The sequence below is a fragment of the Electrophorus electricus genome, chromosome 7, assembly GCF_041902795.1.
Source record: "Electrophorus electricus isolate QZ-2024a chromosome 7, ASM4190279v1, whole genome shotgun sequence".
NCBI classification, from domain to species: Eukaryota; Metazoa; Chordata; class Actinopteri; order Gymnotiformes; family Gymnotidae; genus Electrophorus; species Electrophorus electricus.
The window spans coordinates 21,079,503-21,097,348 of record NC_137503.1 but is presented as its reverse complement, the minus strand read 5'-3'; the positions used below and the strand labels follow the sequence as shown (position 1 = coordinate 21,097,348).

Here is a 17,846-nt window from a genome sequence, read left to right as displayed (position 1 = left end):
GAGTAGTCTGGATCTCTTTGGGGAAAGGAGCATCTGGCAGTGTAATGTGTGGTGGCCCGAGTGCCGCAGGACGCGAGGCAGGACGCACACTTCCTCGACAGGGACGAACATTTATTAACATAAACGGCAGCGGCACTCACGTATTACAAACGATAAACATGAACAATTAACGATTGACATTAAACAAACACAATGCATAAGGATACATCTAACATAAACAAGTTACATTTAGACATTACATCTACATTGACCAAGTACGCCGCACACCCTGACGCGAGTTTAAATACACACAGACAAAACGAAGTACAGGTGTGTGCAGGCGTGGCCACAAACGAAAGTCCTACTGCACGTGGCTGGCCAAACCACGTGCCTCGCGGGAGGCGAGCGTTCGGTGACAGGCAGAACTCCTTTGCCCATTAATTTTCAACAGAAAATAAAGCACACCTTGAGCCACATGGAAAAAGAAGATCTATATGTAAAATTTTTATTCTGATTTAAATGAGCCATCCAGCTAAGCTATAGAGCAAGGTTTCACCATTGCAACAAAGGTGATATGCGCGGAATTCTCACTTAATTAAAGTACATCGTAATTTCTGCTGCTGTTACTGGTGGCTCATAAAACCTGCACATTGCTGTGTTAATTACTGTTACAGATTTTTTTTAATGAGTACTATGGGAAAGTGAACTATACAAACTCTGCATATGAAATGCTGATAATAATGTTATCAGTTGAATGAATGGTACTACGACTGGTTCATAGGCTGCTTCCAGTACAAATGAATTTGGAAAAGAATATTCTAAATATGAATATTGTTGCGACTACTGAAAAGTCATGTAAAAAAAAAAAAAATTAAAAAAAAAGCACAAATGTAAAGTAAGCAAGATTAAAACCAGAAGGGATAAAATGCCTAATTGCTACCCCCGAGACGTACGGAGGAGACCCAGAGGGGTGTGAGGGCTTTGTCGTTCAGTGCAAACCTTTTTTTGGATATCAACCCCAACTGCTCGACCACGCCAAGGTCTCTTCTGTAATCTCCAGGTTCAAGGGGAAAGCCTGTACCTCGGAAGCTGCTCTCGTGAGTAATGCCTCCCCGCTAATGAATGATTACGCCGGTTTCATTCAGGAGCCACTGGAATGAGCCTGCTGTAGTAGATGCTTTTATCCACGGACTCAGAGCGGATTGCACATATTGACGAAATCCTGATCTATTCCTTCTCCTGGGACCAATATGTGTGTGACATACGGGCTGTCCTCCGCACCATTCCTGCAGAACCACCTCTACTGCAAACTGGAAAAATGTGAGTTCCATCGGGAAGAGGTGAGCTTCTTGGGATATATCATCTGCGAGGGCCGCATATGCATGCAACCGTGCAAGGTAGAAGCAGTATTGGGCTGGCCTAGACTGCAGACTTGCAGGGAACTACAATTCTAGGGATTTGCGAATTTCTATTGTCGATTCATTAAATCCTTTAGTACTTTAGGACCTCTCACCGACCTACTCTGTGGACAATCCAAGAGGATAACGCTCTGGTACTGCAGCAGCCAGACCCGGAGAAGCCGTTTGTGGTGGAGGTAGACACATCGGACGTGGGGGTGGGTGCGGTGTTATCTCAACACAAGGGAAAATCAGGACAACTAAAGCCCATTGCCTACTTTTCAAAAAAACTAAACCCTGCTGAGAGGAATTATGATGTTGGAGATTGTGAACTCCTCACAATGAAACTAGCATTTGAGGAATGGAGACACTGGTTGGAGGGCGCGCGACACCCCTTTTTGGTCATCACAGACCATAAGAATTTGGAATACCTCCAAACCGCCAAGAGGCTAAATTCCAGGCAAGCCCGGTAGTTGCTCTTCTTTACGAGATTCAATTTCTGTGTCACCTATGGACCAGGAGAGAAGAACATGAGGGTGGACGCACTCTCCTAGCAACACCAGGCAGAAGCCCCGTCAACCATCCTGGAGCCAGTTCTTTCACCCACCTGTTTCTTGGCAATGCTGAGATGGGTCCTAGGCCAAAAGAGAGAGGCAGCGAATCCACACCCGTCAAACCATCTTTTTGTACCCCTCCGCCACCGTCAAGCCCTTATCATGTGGGCACACACACCTCCATCTGGACAGACCACCCAGGAGCCATCCACATGGCACAGCTACTGAGTGCTTAATATTGGTGGCCTGCAATGAACAAAGAGATTGTCAGGTATGTGGCGTCTTGCAAAGAGTGTGCCTGCAACAAAACTCCTCGCACACCACCTGCAGGTAAGCTGTTTCCACTATCCACCACACCTCTATGACCCTGGTTTCACTTGGCAATTGATTTCGTCACTGACCTACCTGTTTCTGAGGGCAACATGGTGATCTTAGTCATAGTGGATCGGTTTTCTAAGATGGTGTGATTCCTTCCACTAAAAGGTCTACCTACTGCTTGGGAGACGGCGGAGCAGCTCTTCCAGCAATTTGGGCTACCGGAGGACATAGTCTCGGATAGGGGGTCACAATTTACGTCCAGAGTGTGGAAGGAATTGCTTGGAAAGCTGAACATCACGGTCAGTCTGATGTCTGGGTACCACCCCGAGGCCAACGGTAAGGTAGAGATGGTCAACCAAGACCTAGGTAAGTTTCTACAGTTGTACAGTCAAAAGCACCCCGAGACCTGGAGTGTCTACCTCCCCTGGGCAGAATACACCCAGAACTCACTGCATCGTGCAGCGACAGGACTAATGCCATTTAAGGGTCCGTAGACCATCACTGGGCAAATTAACAAGGTCACCTACCGCGTTGGCTTGCACAGACACAGCCAGGCTTCTCGGGCCTTCCATGTGTTGGCCCTGAAGCCAGTTGTGGAGGGTCCCCTCTTGGAGGAGGATAGCCCCTCGAGTGCTCCACCTCCTCCCCTAGAGATAGAGGGAGGACCAGCATACAAGGTTTCTAGACGGAGAGGCGCGCAGGTGCAGTACCTCGTGGACTGGGAAGGGTACAGACTGGAGGAGCACTGCTGGATACTGGCTTCCTCAGAAGCCTGCTCTGGGCCGGCCGCACACCAGGAGGCTGGCGGGGTCTTCGGGGGGGGGGGTTCTGTCATGGTTGGTCGGCCAGCTAGCAGGAAGGACATGCCCAGTCCTGCTAGGGATCACACCCCTTACCTGCCCACTCACAATGTCCTGAGTACTGATTACATTCACCTGTACATTCACCTGTACCTGTACATTCTCAGTTTTACATTCTAGGCTAAAGATTTACTTATTTACTCAAACTTTTAGTTAACCATTTGTAGATAAAGATGCAGAGCCTGGAGCCCCGAGTCATAGAGTTTTATGGTTATCTGAGATGTTGATGCTGTTGCCCAGGCTTCACTCAGGTTTGTGATGATAAATATGGGTGGAATGCAATGTCTCCGAGAGCCCTCAGGAATGTAGTCTCCCACTGTTCCTCCCTTTTAGTTATGCTGCTACAGATAATCCTGCTAATCGCTGGCATGTCTACTGTATATTGGTGGTTCATGGGGTGTTTGTCTTTACTGATCTAACCTATATCTCTGTTTTATTTGCATGCTACTGCAGAGTCCTGTTCATTTGTGATAAATCATCTAGAAAATGTCCAAGTTTTTCCTATGGATGGGCCAATGCTGCCAGTGGATGCAGCTGCCAATAGATGATGTTATGTTGCTATCTCAGGAACAGCCCACCTACCCTAGACCCACTGGAGTAACTGAGGCGCCACATCTACATTGACGTGGATACTTGGACTAAAATGACTGGTTACTAGTTGTGCTGCCCAATGGAAGATAAGTTCCCTTTTGAGTATTGGTCCTCCTAAGGCTACTTCCTAAATCCTGCACAGGGAGTTTTTCCTTGCCACTGTTGCCTTCTGCTTGCTGATTAGAGATATAGCCACATAAATTTGTAATGCTGTGTGTTGACAAGGGACAAGGTGTGTTGTAAAAAGCACTTTATAAATAAATTTCACTTGACTTGTTTAGGAATGGACTTGGGTGGGATGAAGTCATATCTGCTCTGTGGCCCAGGAATGGATAAAATGGGTACAACAGTTATACCTGTTAGAGAATTTTAGAGTGGGTAAATGTCTTAAGCCTCCAAACTTTGAAAGAGCAATTTTCATGAGGAAACTTAACACTGCCTTAATAATGAGTAAGTTAAGGGTTGTTTCTCTAATAAAGATGGAGAAGAATGGAGCTTACAGCAGCAGTGGTAGAGGAATGAACGAATCAAATATTGAGAAAAGAGCTACAGATTAAATTGCTTGATTTAGTCTTTTGGGCAGACAGCACTTCAGTACTCAAATACATCAATGATACTTGTAGGTTTTGAACCTTTGTGCTAAAGACTTGCTCAGATTCTTGTTTTTCCACCCCAAGCAATGGCGATATGTTCTTACATTGAGCAATCCTGCAGATTTTTTAAATCAATGCAATACAACAGAACAGCTGGATATGTTGACACAGTTAATCAATCCAGCCTCATCATGGAATTAATTGAAGAACTAGATCTTAAGATTCAAGAAGTTATGCTTGAGTCTCCATGGAAAAAGGATAAAAAATTAGTGCAAATTCTGCTAGTTCCCAGTCAAAGAATAGCAAAGAGACAGATAATTATCAGTAATAGATAATTATGTCACCTGTGCACTTAATCGTTTTGTCAGAGAGGGGGTGTATTACGGAATTTTATTTCCTGTTTATTTTAACTTGATATTTCATGTATGAGTAGATGGAGCTCTGAATCACTTGTGGAGAAACTAAATGAACAAAATATATAAGGTATATGGAGTAGTCTGGATCTCTCTGGGGCACTGCATTTCAGAAAGAACTCACTTAACCTCTTAAAGATTTCAGTTACAGTCGACAATTCATGATGTCTATTGTGTAGTGAGTAGGCTGTTGCCTATGTGAAACTGGTTTGGTACAGGGAAATGTCTTCGTACAGGATATTTGACATCTTATCCTTATTGTATAATTACAATGGTAAACATCTACGAAATGCAGTGACAATGTGAATATTTGCCTATATATTGCAACTCCCAAACAACCCCCACTTTTTCCCTTAATACTCTTTACATCATTTAAATAAATAAGTAAAACAAATAAATTACACTTTCCATTTATTTTCTTAACACTCTTCAACTGTGTGATAGCAGGTTCCTGGAATTACAGTGCAAGATGTGAAGGACATTCTAGATGAAAATGCAATAATGAAAATTGCAGCAAAAAAAAAGAGATTGCAAAAGTTTTAAAAGTAATGCTATGTTTAAGGTTCAATGTGAAAGAAATTAAAGTTATACTGATGTTTTTTCAGTGATTACAAAAAATTGGGTTAATTAAGTCAGGTCTTCCTGTACTGTAACTTAATATGTTAACCAAAAGCCCATTGTTTGAATTGTTTTCAGGCCTCTGAATTAGGCTCAGGACAAGTGATGAACACAGCACAGCAAGTATTAAAAAACAACAACAAAAAAGGAGCATTTCAGCTAACAATCATTTAATATCTTAAATATAATTTATGTATAATATATATATATATATATATATATATATATATATATATATATATATATATATATATATGTATATATATATATATATATATATATATATTTTTTTTTTTTTATACACACACACACATACACACACACACACATACACACACACACACACACACACACACACACACACACACACACACACACGTTCTTTCTGGAATGCCTTTATGATTTGATGGCATAAGATTCACTGTCTTCTCTGAGCTCTGTGGCCCTGAACAACCTTTTCAGAGAAGGTATAAATTCAAATTTTTTTTTTAAATCATACTGCAAATCAAATAATAAAATCCACAATAAAATCATATATTCCGATTTTCCCAGAAAACTGACAATCACATTAAAGTGTTCAGAATTCATAATGTTCTGGATAACTTTTTAAATTCAATTTTACTTTATTTTTAACAGTATTATTAGCAGCATAAGATAAACATTTGACAATATAATCTATGTACTGAAAGTGCATGTGCATAATAAAACATCTTAGTGCACTGTAAATTTAGCATTAATATAGATTAACTATGAAGCCATGCATTGTGTATTACAAAACAATATAGCACAAAAAGGCTTATTCAAATATAGTCCTTGTATGTGTTTATATAGTATATTAAAATCATGTTGAAAATGTATATGTAGACTATTACAAAAATGATTTTCATATTCTATAAATATACTAGACTATACATTGAAGTATATAGCATACCAAAAGGGTAACACAAGATCACATGAAGGGTTGTACAAATATGCTCAAATGTGTTTGTAAATATATTTATTAAATATTCTTTTTATATTATTTGATATAGAAACTAAGTAACTAAAGAGCATTTGGATAACATTACAGAAAAACTTTAAACATACATTAAATATATTCAACAGTCAAATTTGATGGCACAGTATAAAATACTTGACTTATATCACATTGGCCAAAATAACATGAGTAGTATTACTTGATATATGAAAAATGAAGTTCCAATATTTTCCAACTACAAATTAGTAGTGATTAAATACAAATTAGTATTGAAAAATTGTCAAGATAACTCAAGTACTTCATCTTAAGTCTACTATTTCATCTTAAGTATACTTTTATTTTCACAAGTGTTAGCAAAATTAGCATTCTTGTTAAAAACCCTGCTGTCCAGTGGGGAGGGCTGTTATGGGTTTTTTTGGGGGGGTGTACTCTGTACATCTGGATCTGACACTCCTGTGGTTAACCAGCCCTCATCTGGTACTAGCCCAGGGATCTCTCTGACAGTGTTTGCTCCCGAGTCTGCTGTTCCCAGCATTGCAGCCACCACCCTGTGTCCTGTCTCTGGTGTTGTAGCCAACAGCCTGTGTCTGGTCTCTGGCATGGAAGATGCTGCCCTGTGTCTTGTCTCTGGCGTTGTAACTGCCTGCCTATGTCCCGTCGCCGGTGCAGAAGATGCCACCCTGTGTTCTGTCTCCAGCCTAGAGGGTGAAGTCACCACACCCTGCCTCCTACAGACTGCCGCCTCTGCAGGGTCCTGCTCATGAGTGAGCTCTATCACACCCTGCTCCTAAGAAGGCACGACACCAGGCCTCCAAGAGGTCGCCGCCTCCACTGTGCACAGCTCACAAAAGAAATCAAAATTACACATTAATGATAACTAGAGCCCTACAAATTCCAAATCAGCCTTTTCCCATTAAATATCCAATTTTCCATAAAATGCCAGACAACTGGAAAAAAAAAAAAAACTTATCCGGTACGTACCTTAAATAGACAGTGCAGAGTTAAATACCAGAGATCATCGTTTTTCTGTAGCTATGGAGACGTCAAATGAGAAAACATCACTTAGGCAGTTTCCTAAATGTAGTAATGTAAGATTAGGCATTTTTGGCTTGCACATTTCTGATATGGATTTAAATAAAATACACTGACAGCCCTGGTTTTGACAAAAATGTTTCTTTGGAATTACAAACATCACTGTTATATTTTGTACATTGTTTAAGGCTCCAGTATCTTGCTAAACCTATGTTAACATGGGGCTGCCTATTAATGAATTCTATGCTAGAGAGAGAGAGAACTGTGTCAACATAATCATGTATTATCATCTCAGTGAGGGAGAATGAAGCACAATGTTACCGCCGCCTGATGTTAAGTGCTTTCCACCCAGTCTTATGTATGCCAATAGAGGGTGCTAGATTGCCAACCACCCTTTTGGAAATAATTTTTAAAATTTTTATTTTTAAAATAAAATAAAATTTACATGATGAATGTACTTTGAGGTACCAGTTTAAAATGCACAATAAAATGTCAAATCTAAAATATATTGGAGGAAATTAGCTTCCTGTTCATCCCTTCTCTCTTCTGTCAGTGCAGCAGTGAAGCCAATTGCTGTTTCTGACAAAAGATACGCGCATAAGAACATAAATTTAGCTAATCAGCATCCTCGAATCTGACGCCTAAAGGGTACATCATTTATTGCCCCAAGCAGAGTCAGTCGGTGGTGGAGTGGGGACACCTGACACTGACAATGCTGATCACAGGTACTCAAGATGAAGGATTTCATCTGACCCCAAATTCAATAAGATATCTTCCCCAAAATCCATTTGAGATGATAACTTTGAGATGACAACTCTGAGAAACTTCATGTCAAATACACCTGACATGAAAATCACACAATAGGCTAGCAAAAATAGTTAAAATGTAAATGCAAGGTTTCTCCCATAATTGGTACAGCCAGATGGCATGGCTAGCTGAAAGCAATCATGTAAAATGCCTTATTTTGCTTCCCTGGCATTTTCAGATGTTTAGTAGAGCTTGTCATCTATCTAGACAATGTACTGGAGGAGAACCATAAGCTACAATTTTCAAAGAAACCATAAAGACAAACTTTTTCATTGTTTTGATTACATTCTAGAGGAAGTAAAAAAAAAAGCTGAATATCTTGCTATTCATGCAGATTAGACAACTGACATTTACACTCACTGCCAGTTGGTACACCGACATTCATTCTTTTCCATCTTTTTTTTTAATAAACTTAAATGTGCAATAGGATAAACAACTCCATATGCAGTACTCAAAGGTAATGCATCGTTTCACATGAATGAAAAAATGTACAATGTAGTATAGCAAACAACTGTTCATATCCTTAATGTCACTAAGGTGAAATACCCTTTTACTGAGTGCAAACTACAGCAAACAATGAATTCTGTGATCTTGAATGAGTTCCTTACTACATGCTACATTATGTCTAGACAAATCCACTACCTGCAACTGATTTGGTGGACCTGATGGCAGCACAGAGCAAATAAGTGTCTGTGAGACAGGCTATCGGTAGCATTTTCTTGTTTGTATCTTTTTAGCTTGTACAATAGCATGTTTGATATTGGATGCTAATTTGTATGTATCAAACATAATATCAGATCTGCTTTGTCTTGCAAGCCATAAAATTGGACCTATCCTTAATCTGTGTTGAACAGTTTCAGATTGACTGAAGGATGCATGTCACTGTATTGCTCAGGAGGATTCCATGGGAATTGTATGAAGATTTTTGATGTTATCCTTTGGTAGTAGAAATGTTTCATCAACAGTAATGATGTCTAACCCTAGTTAGCAGAATCTCTCATGCCCACCCTAAAAAGATGCTTTAATCTGATCACTGTTGTGGCAAAGCTTTCTGGGCACCCCATATGAAGTCATCTACATAAGTACTCCAGTCACCTGCCATTCTGAGTTTACCCAATAAAAAATTGAAGGATCATCTTGTGACATTTTTTTCTTTTTCTCACTGCTATCTCCTTGACTTTTTTGTACTAACACACTGCCATGTCTGCTAAACCATACACATAATTCCTGACCTTTCACAGTATTCTTTAGGACTGAACATTTCATGAGACAGTTCCATTCCCTGTATCCCCATACAATGCAGATTTTATATCCATGGAACTGACCCAATGCCTTTGACATGTTAATTGTATATTTTTCTTCTTTCAGAAAAACAGAATCAAGCACTGTTAATAACACATTTATGCAGTCATCCTTGTTCAAATTCTCCACAGACATTTCCATTGTGGTCTTTCTTGCACTTCCAGAAATTGGCAAAACAAATACTAGCTCTTGCTTCTTTTTCTCCAGTTTGGTAACATAAGTCCATATTGAAATTTCATTTTTTCCAGCTTTCAGAAGGCTTATGTTAATTCCTTATTTTAATGCCAGGGGAATCATGTAGTAATTAACCTCTGCCACCAATATTGATGAATAAGCACACAAGGTCTATTAGATTGGAAAACTTTTACTCGTCAAATTCTCACCTTAAACATACATGTCCATCATAGACTTCTCCAGCCAATAAGGACCCTTCCTCCTTTACAGCCCCTTTCCAAAAATCCCCTTCTTATGGAGAAGTAACAATAGAAACAACAAAATACAAAGTACAAACTTATATTCAACATAAGAACAGAGGTAATTATTATGAATCATGTGGAAGACCAGGTGCCTATATGTTGCTTACTAGAGGAAAGAGACAGTATGAGGATGCACTATGGCAGGAAGGCAAGCTGGTGGAGTCACTGTGACGCTCTGACCAATGTTTTCCTGGGATGCCTTGGGTCCTGGCATTTATATGGATGTTACTTTGACATGTACAACCTGCCTAAACATTGTTGAAAACAAAGTACACAACTTAATATTGATTAGTGGAAATCAGTGGCTTTATATTTGATGTGAATTTGATGCATGATAAAGGAGAACCAGAAGCATCTACTTTCTGCTAATTATAGGTGATGTGAGTGCTGAACTGATAGGGAAACGACTCTTCAGAAAAATCACTCTGCACACACCTTTTCAGCAATTTCTAAGTAATGCAGATGATTTAGTAATAACCTTAAAGGGCTGTTTATGTGGCTGGCTATCTTCCAGATTCATCTACTGAATCTTAATTACTTTGAACAAAGCAGCATGGTCCTGAGCTATAGCTTTTAGAGTTTATCATTTGATTACTTAGCAACTACCATCTTAGTTCTGAACAGACCACCTTGGTGGGCTAAGTAAAAGAAAAAAAGCATTTGATTTATGTGATTCTTTTTCATGATTTATTGATTTCGAAGGAAAACATCCAGTAACACCAACACTGCTGAACACTCCTGGATTCATGACAGCATAAAACCTTTAAAACTTAATCTGCTAAGTTTTATTGATGAATAGAACTTAAGATGCCAATGAATGAGACTCTCCACTAAATCTGTTTTACACTGTTAATGCCATTCACCTAGTAGAACAGTTTAAGCAAGATGCTATCAACACCAAAGTCTCTGGTTCAATTGCAATAGAGCATTCAAAATATCATACTGATAAATATTTAGGTTGCTCTGGATAAGAGTGTATGTCAAATACTGACACAGTGCTAAAAAGCTCCACAAAATCATGAAAACTTGAAAAAAATATGAATCTCATGAAGAAATATCATCTTTGGGCGTAAGTTTCTTGGACATTAATTAAACCTTTTTTTGTGTAATTAGTGATGATTCACTTAAAGTCCATTTTAATGTATGTTTAGGACTAATCCTGTTCTACTAAACAAGCATAATACCCCATTACTGGACTCCCATTTCTGTCTGTCTGTCTGCTTGGCTAAGAAAACATGGCAGAATCTGGTATGTGCCCTGCATGGCCAAATGCTTGTGCTGTGAACAAAACAATAACAAAAAACATGCTGTGCTCCTCAAAAAAAAGTATGAATGTATAAACATCAAATGGTATGGTCCTGCTGCACTAACTTCTGGATTGGTCTGTAACCTCACAATAACATACATTTTATTAATGTTTTGTATAGAATAGTAAGCACTTTTTCAAAAACTTTTTCAGTAAACCTTTTCAAAATTATAAAATAACAGTGTTAGTGTCTGACCTACACATTCATGTTTTGAAATGGGTTTCATATAGCACTTACAGTAAAGTGTGCATAATGACACCTCCTGAGAAATCATGATTATAGGAAAAAATATACTGTCCACAATCTGACACAATATAGCATTATTGGGTAAATGGCTTGTCAAGATCTGAATGCTGTAACATTTTAAACATTTTTAAAAACTTAATGTAATTATGAAATGTACAAAAATTGCCAGGATGACAAATTGGATGCCCACCTACTCATTTGTGAATATCTATTTGTGCTAGTAGTCCTAGGGTATTGTCTTACAATTTAGAATGCCTCTCTTGTACTGTACATCCTGTACATTTGGGAGGTTCTAGCAGGGTCTTGTACATCTTGTATGATGAAAGCATCCTTCTGCAATCCAAAAATCATTCCCCACCATTTGCACTCTACTAGTACTGAACATCATGACACTTGCTCTGCAAATTTCAGTGTGAGCATATTATTGTTCCCCAGTGCAGTGGTTTACATGTATTTAATTTGTGCAAGAAGTGAAGTGTGATCTTCTGGAACACACATTCTCTGAATCATTTTATTATATACTAGCAGTCAAAAGTTCAGTTGCTGAAAACATTCTGTCTCCATGTTTTGCATCCACCTGTAACATAAGGTAATGATATGGACACTAAGGTGACATTTTAGATGTCTGTCAGCTTTAAGATTATCTTTATTTAATCACAAAAAGCTTTTAATTGAAACTTAACTAATCATGAACAATAGTTTTTAAAATGAAACTACAAAAAACTGAACTGAATTTTAAAAATGAACTTGCAAATGAAATTTACATTTGATTTTTTTTTGGGGGGGGGGGGGGGGGGGGGTGCACCTGAGCTGCACCTGTAAAATTTAGGAATAATCATAAAACTGTGAAAATAATATAAACAACTAGAGATGATTATTGTACTTTAAGAAATTGTTGTTTGTAACAAATATTTAGTATTACCCACTGCACAGATTACATAAATTATGCATAGATTTACACAGTTTTTAAGCATAGATTATCATAAATCTTTCAAGTAAATGTATTCAAACTTATCACCGAACTTTTTCAAAAGCTATTGGAAATGGTTAGGTAGTCTAGAAGATGAATATTTATAAATAGTAATAAAATAAAATCTAAATGCTGTCTGTGTTTAAGAATGGACCATAAAACCATATCCTACTCTGTATTGTAATAAATGTCAACACTACCAACTAGAATGAATTTCTTTGTAACATTTGAGTTTATGTAATAACAATGTGCTGATTCCTAGAACATAAAGGTCATGTACAAACCAAAAACTTTAATACTTTGTAAATAGCACTGATGAACCAGAGTTTGAGTGTAGAGCTATTCAATACAACAAATGAGTTCATATTTATTTTCATTTTTCAAATAATTCATTTACTTGCTATGAGGTCATAACTCATTTAGAACAATTTAAAACACACACACACACATATATATATATATATATATATATATATATATATATATATATATATATATATATATATATATATATATATATATATATAACACTTTAAAATATTATTATTTTGGTTGTGTTTGGCATGTAGTAGGCTTACCTGCAACTTTATACATTCACAAAGATGCTTCTTATGGTGTTAATATCTTGTATTGTGCCCCTTTTCAGTGGTTTGCTAAAACAAATTACAATGGAAGTGTTAAAACTGTATTAGGAACAATAAAAATTTTATCCCATTAGAAATGGTACATTGTTACTTACATATTTAACGTGAAATGAGTCAGATTTCACCATTAAACTAAGGTACCAAGAGTAACAGAGATCAAAACATGAAAAGAAGCAGTGCAGGAAAAAAATAAGGAGATCAACTATAGTTATTCCACCAATTCATAAAAAGGGTAAAAATCATGGAACCAAAATTTCCCCAAATAATTTTTCACTTTTATTAGTTTGTCATTATATTTTATACAATGACACTTTGTGATATAGCATATTAGGGGCAGTATTCCATAGAAAATGTATATAGTGGGTACAACAGTGATGTATGAAACTTTTAAAACCCATATAACCTTCTTACCTTAACTGCAGAGGAAAACAATATTTAACTCTACCCATATTTTACTTGCATTCACAGAAAAATATGTAAGCCAATTCTGGTGCTGCTAACTTAGTGTCTTAGTTGGCATTTAGAGGCAAAACAATACACTGTGTGCACAATGATTAGGCAGAATTATATTTTTATATTAGGCAGAATTATATTTTGACCATATGATAATTTATATGCATATTTTCCCACTCCAAGCTGTATAAACTTGAATCCTTATTGGATTTAAGCATATCAGGTGATGTGTATTTTTGTAATAAGGGAGGGTGTGGCCTAAGGAGATCAACACCCTATATCAAGGTGTACTTAATTATTAGGCAGCCTCTTTTCCTCAGGCAAAATAGGACAAAAACAAGATTTAACTGACTCTAAAAAAATAAAAAGTCTTTCAGAGGGATGCAGCACTTATAAAATTGCTAAGATATTGGGGCATGATCACAGAACCACCAAAGGTTTTGTTGCAAATATTCAACAGGGTCACAAGAAATGTGTTGAGATAAAAAGATGCAAATTAACTGCCAAAGAAGAAGAATCAAATGTGAAGTGACCAGGGACCCATTATCCTCCAGTGCTTTCATATTCCAGAACTGCAGAGATTTACGGTGAAGGAAAATAGTATAGCTGTCTGAACAGTGTCTGGGAGGCTATGGTTGCTGCTGAACAAATAGTTGATCATCAACAGATTAAGAAACTGACAGGCTCCATGAATGGAAAGCTTATGACTGTTATTGAAAAGAAGGGTGGCTATATTGGTCACTGCTTTTAAAAAAAAAAATTATTTGTAAATTGAGTTGTTTGTTCATTATTCTCACTTTAACAGATGAAAATAAACAAGTAAGATGGGAAAATTTCCATTTTTAATTTAGTTGCATAATAATTCTGAACACTAATAGTTGCCCAATAATTATACATGCATAGATATTTTCCTAATAAAGCCAAAACCTTCTTAAATATTCAGGTTTGAGGTTTATTAACATTTTGGATTGACCAAGAGCACTGTAGTTGTTCAATAATAAAATGAATCCTTAAAAAATACAACTTGCCTAATAATTGTGCACACAGTGCAAATATAAAACGCTTTATGTACAGTCTATTGAAAACAACATCAACTTTTTGAAACAGCAGGCAAATTTTATCCTGCAGAAAACAGTTAAAGATTCAAATACAAAAATACTATGTCGAAATGGCAATGTAATGCAATAATTATATGGATTAAGAAGGGGAAAATATGATTTTAACATCTTACCTGGTCCATATAAAGCAGCTTTCAAACACTTGAAGAGCCAGGAACATGTATTTTGTGAATGCACTGGCTATTTTGTTTAGCTGGAGGGGGCATAAGTATGGATAGAAAATTAAAATTCTTAATATTTTATTTAAATCATGAATGGCCTAAAATAAAAGCCATATTTAGGCTGTACTTTGTATATAGAGATATTTCACAAGCAATAGCCCAGATTTCTTTAATGACAAGAAGCACTGTAAACATATTTACCAATTTACCAATTACCTATCGGTAACCCTAACAATAGTAGTTATGCAATAGGGTTATGTGAAAGCAGAGCGAGATTTTGAAAGAAGCCGGTAAGTCCAAGCCCATTCTGGCGATCAGTCACATAGGTCTGACAAGAAAGACATTTCTGGGGCTGGGCACTTAATCTCTCTTGCAGAGGCATCACAGCATCAATCTAAAATTCTGAGCATTCACCAAACATTAGCCATTTTTTCCCCTTTAGTTAATTATAAGCTAGTTGTTTTTGTTCCTAAAATGGGTGGAACTGAGCATCTGGAGAGGTCATGTGAATGAAGTAAAGCAGTACACCTTTTTGTGCAGCCAGGAACTGTAATGCTTTTTGTTCCATTTTATTGTCATGCACATCTTCAAACCCTATATATAAGCTTTGGTGAAAGCCACTCCTGTTGCAATCACATTCCAGATTTAAAACAGCATAAAATCAAAACCACAGACAATCATAGGTCACAAAAAGAAAGTTCTCAAAGTAGCACGGGGTGGGGGTTGGGGTGTAACCATACAAATGTCTTGTAGCAGTTCCACAGGGTGGCAGCCACCCCTGTTGTCACCCTATTGGTAGGTAATTAAAAAAATGTGTTGGGAGGTTCATGATATGTCTCCCTAGTTGGGGTAAACTACTTTACTCAACAGTTTAGAATTCACTTCACATTCTTGTATAAAAAGAACAATGTTTTCATCCATGGGAAAATCTGACAATCTATGCCACTTCTATTTAATCTCAGGTCTAACCTACTGACTCGCCATAGTCCAGTGATTCACAGGACTTTTTATTTTTTATTTTTTATTAAAAAAGACTTTATTGCAAGTGTGATATAAATATTATCCCTAATGACTGCTTAAACTTATTTTAGAAATAAATAGGACTAAGTTAAATGTTGAATGTAAATATTTCTACATTGTCACAATTTATTCACAGGAATAAAAAAATCACCAGAGTGCAGGAAATTAAGGTAATTCAGATTTGTCTGGAGGCAATATCCTCTGTGCCTCCTGGATGGAATGTCAAACCACCCTTTTGCCACCCCATTTAAAATAAGCTAAAACTGCTACTGCACATAACATTTAACTTGAAGTTGTGAAGTTGATGAAAGTAAATTAAAGGGGACATGCAGGTGCAGTGCAGGTCTGTTTAAAAAAGCAATTTCTCCTAAACATTTTTTAAATGAAGATATCGAACAGAACATGGAACACAACTTTCAAACTGAGAATATCATATACATAAGCACTTTCATAGACTGACATGTAATACTGACCTGTTAAAAAATAAGGATTTCATAAAAGTGATTAACTGGTTTGTAATTCGTTGTCATAACGATCATCTTTCAGAAAGAACCACATTTGCTCAGATAAGTCTTAAAAGCTTTAAAATGCTTTTGAGAAAACAGCAACATCAAGATCAGTAACAGCTCATGTTAAATTTTAATAGGCATTGTCACAGGTTGTTTTAAATCCAGTTTAATTTGTTTAGTCTGGCATGTAAATTTAGTCTTTTCTATATTTCATTTGTATATGTAATTTATTTAATGAAATGTAAACTTTGTTTATTTTTTTCTTTGTGAAGCTATATGTCATTTTGATTTAAAATTGAGAAGTGCTATGTCAATAAAAAAAAAGTGTAATTATGTAAATGTGTAAAACCAGACGTTGTTTTACACGCCTATTATTAACCCTATGATTTAGCCTTATAATTAAACGAGCTGTTTTCTTTTTTTCAACAAGACTTTTTATGGTCAGCTCATGAATAATTGATGAACTCTTCTATGATTGGCTGGTTTGCGCCAAGGCACCTCAACAGCTCACACAGAGCTAGGTCAAAATAAGCTAGCTAACTAAGCGTGAGAGGTGAACCATGCAGTGTTTAGGTATCTAGCCATATTTGTTTGAGCCTGCACTGAAGGTATTTCAGTTCTCAAACAAAGCTGATTTTCACAGATTGACTAGCTAGATGTCTTCACAAATGACACTTGTTTCCACTTTATTGGCGTACAAGCTAACTATAGAGTTAACTAACGATAGAGTGGATACCTAAGCAACTGAGCTAGGCTTGTTAGTAAGCTTCTGGGTTATGTTGTTGATTAAGTACAAGTTAAAACATTTAGCTAGCTACCTGACAAAGGGATTGAAAAAGGTACATCCTATGTCAACACAGGCTATTCCTTTGAATGGGACACAGGCAGCAAAATAATTGCGCTAGCTCGACATACTATTTAATTAGCTAACTCTAGCTGGGTAGATTACTTAAAGCTTGCTAGTAACAAAAATTACTTGCTAACTACTCGCTTTCGATCTTGACAACACCACAAAGTAAACTCAACTTGTTAGCTCTCTGTGAAACTTTCAATGTTTGATCTGATTTCAGCTGACAAAAAAGGTTAAAAAAATCACATAGCATGGCTAGCTAGCAACTTACAGGTTGCAGTCAGGCTTGTGACGCCAATAAAGTTGGAACTGACCCTCTATTTTGTGTCAAATGCTGAGTGAAACCTTCTTGATATTATCTGAGGTTTGAGAAACTGTCCAGAGTGAAATGTGCATAGCAAACTAACAATTGTTCAGGATTCAGGTAAATATGACCATCAACCATGCCTGATGCTCTGTTTATATTTTCACCATCCCTGCAGAACGGTTGAAATTTCAGCTGGAACGTGGGCTGGTGTATGCAGATTTTAGAAGCATAAATTCTAAAGCATTCAAAACTTGTTGGAATTGTTCAGTTTTTGGAATTATGCAGTTAATTGGTTTAGTTTTGTTTATGCAGTATTTATATTTGAAAGACGTAACGAGTTTGAAT

The 17,846-nt window shown here is 37.1% G+C and overlaps 1 protein-coding gene across 11 annotated transcripts in view; it reads right to left on the bottom strand.

Annotated features, from left to right (window-relative positions):
• Window positions 1-6,690: 6,690 nt before the first annotated feature.
• ylpm1 (YLP motif containing 1) overlaps window positions 6,691-17,846 on the bottom strand; it is a 43,234-nt gene continuing 32,078 nt past the window's right edge. For 2 of the 11 annotated variants that reach the window (XR_014124373.1, XR_014124369.1), the window contains exons 18-20: window positions 13,018-13,092; window positions 9,824-12,046; window positions 6,691-7,331 (exon numbers count right to left, since the gene is read on the bottom strand). Coding sequence is in view for 2 of the 11 variants with exons in the window: in XM_081716854.1 (XP_081572980.1) it covers window positions 7,074-7,130; window positions 7,281-7,331 (108 nt within the window). In the remaining 9 variants the exon portion in view is untranslated. Of the gene's footprint in view, window positions 7,332-9,823; window positions 12,047-13,017; window positions 13,093-14,767; window positions 14,848-17,846 lie in introns of those variants that run through there. The other 9 variants (XR_014124366.1, XR_014124367.1, XR_014124365.1 and 6 more) reach the window with 9 other exon arrangements.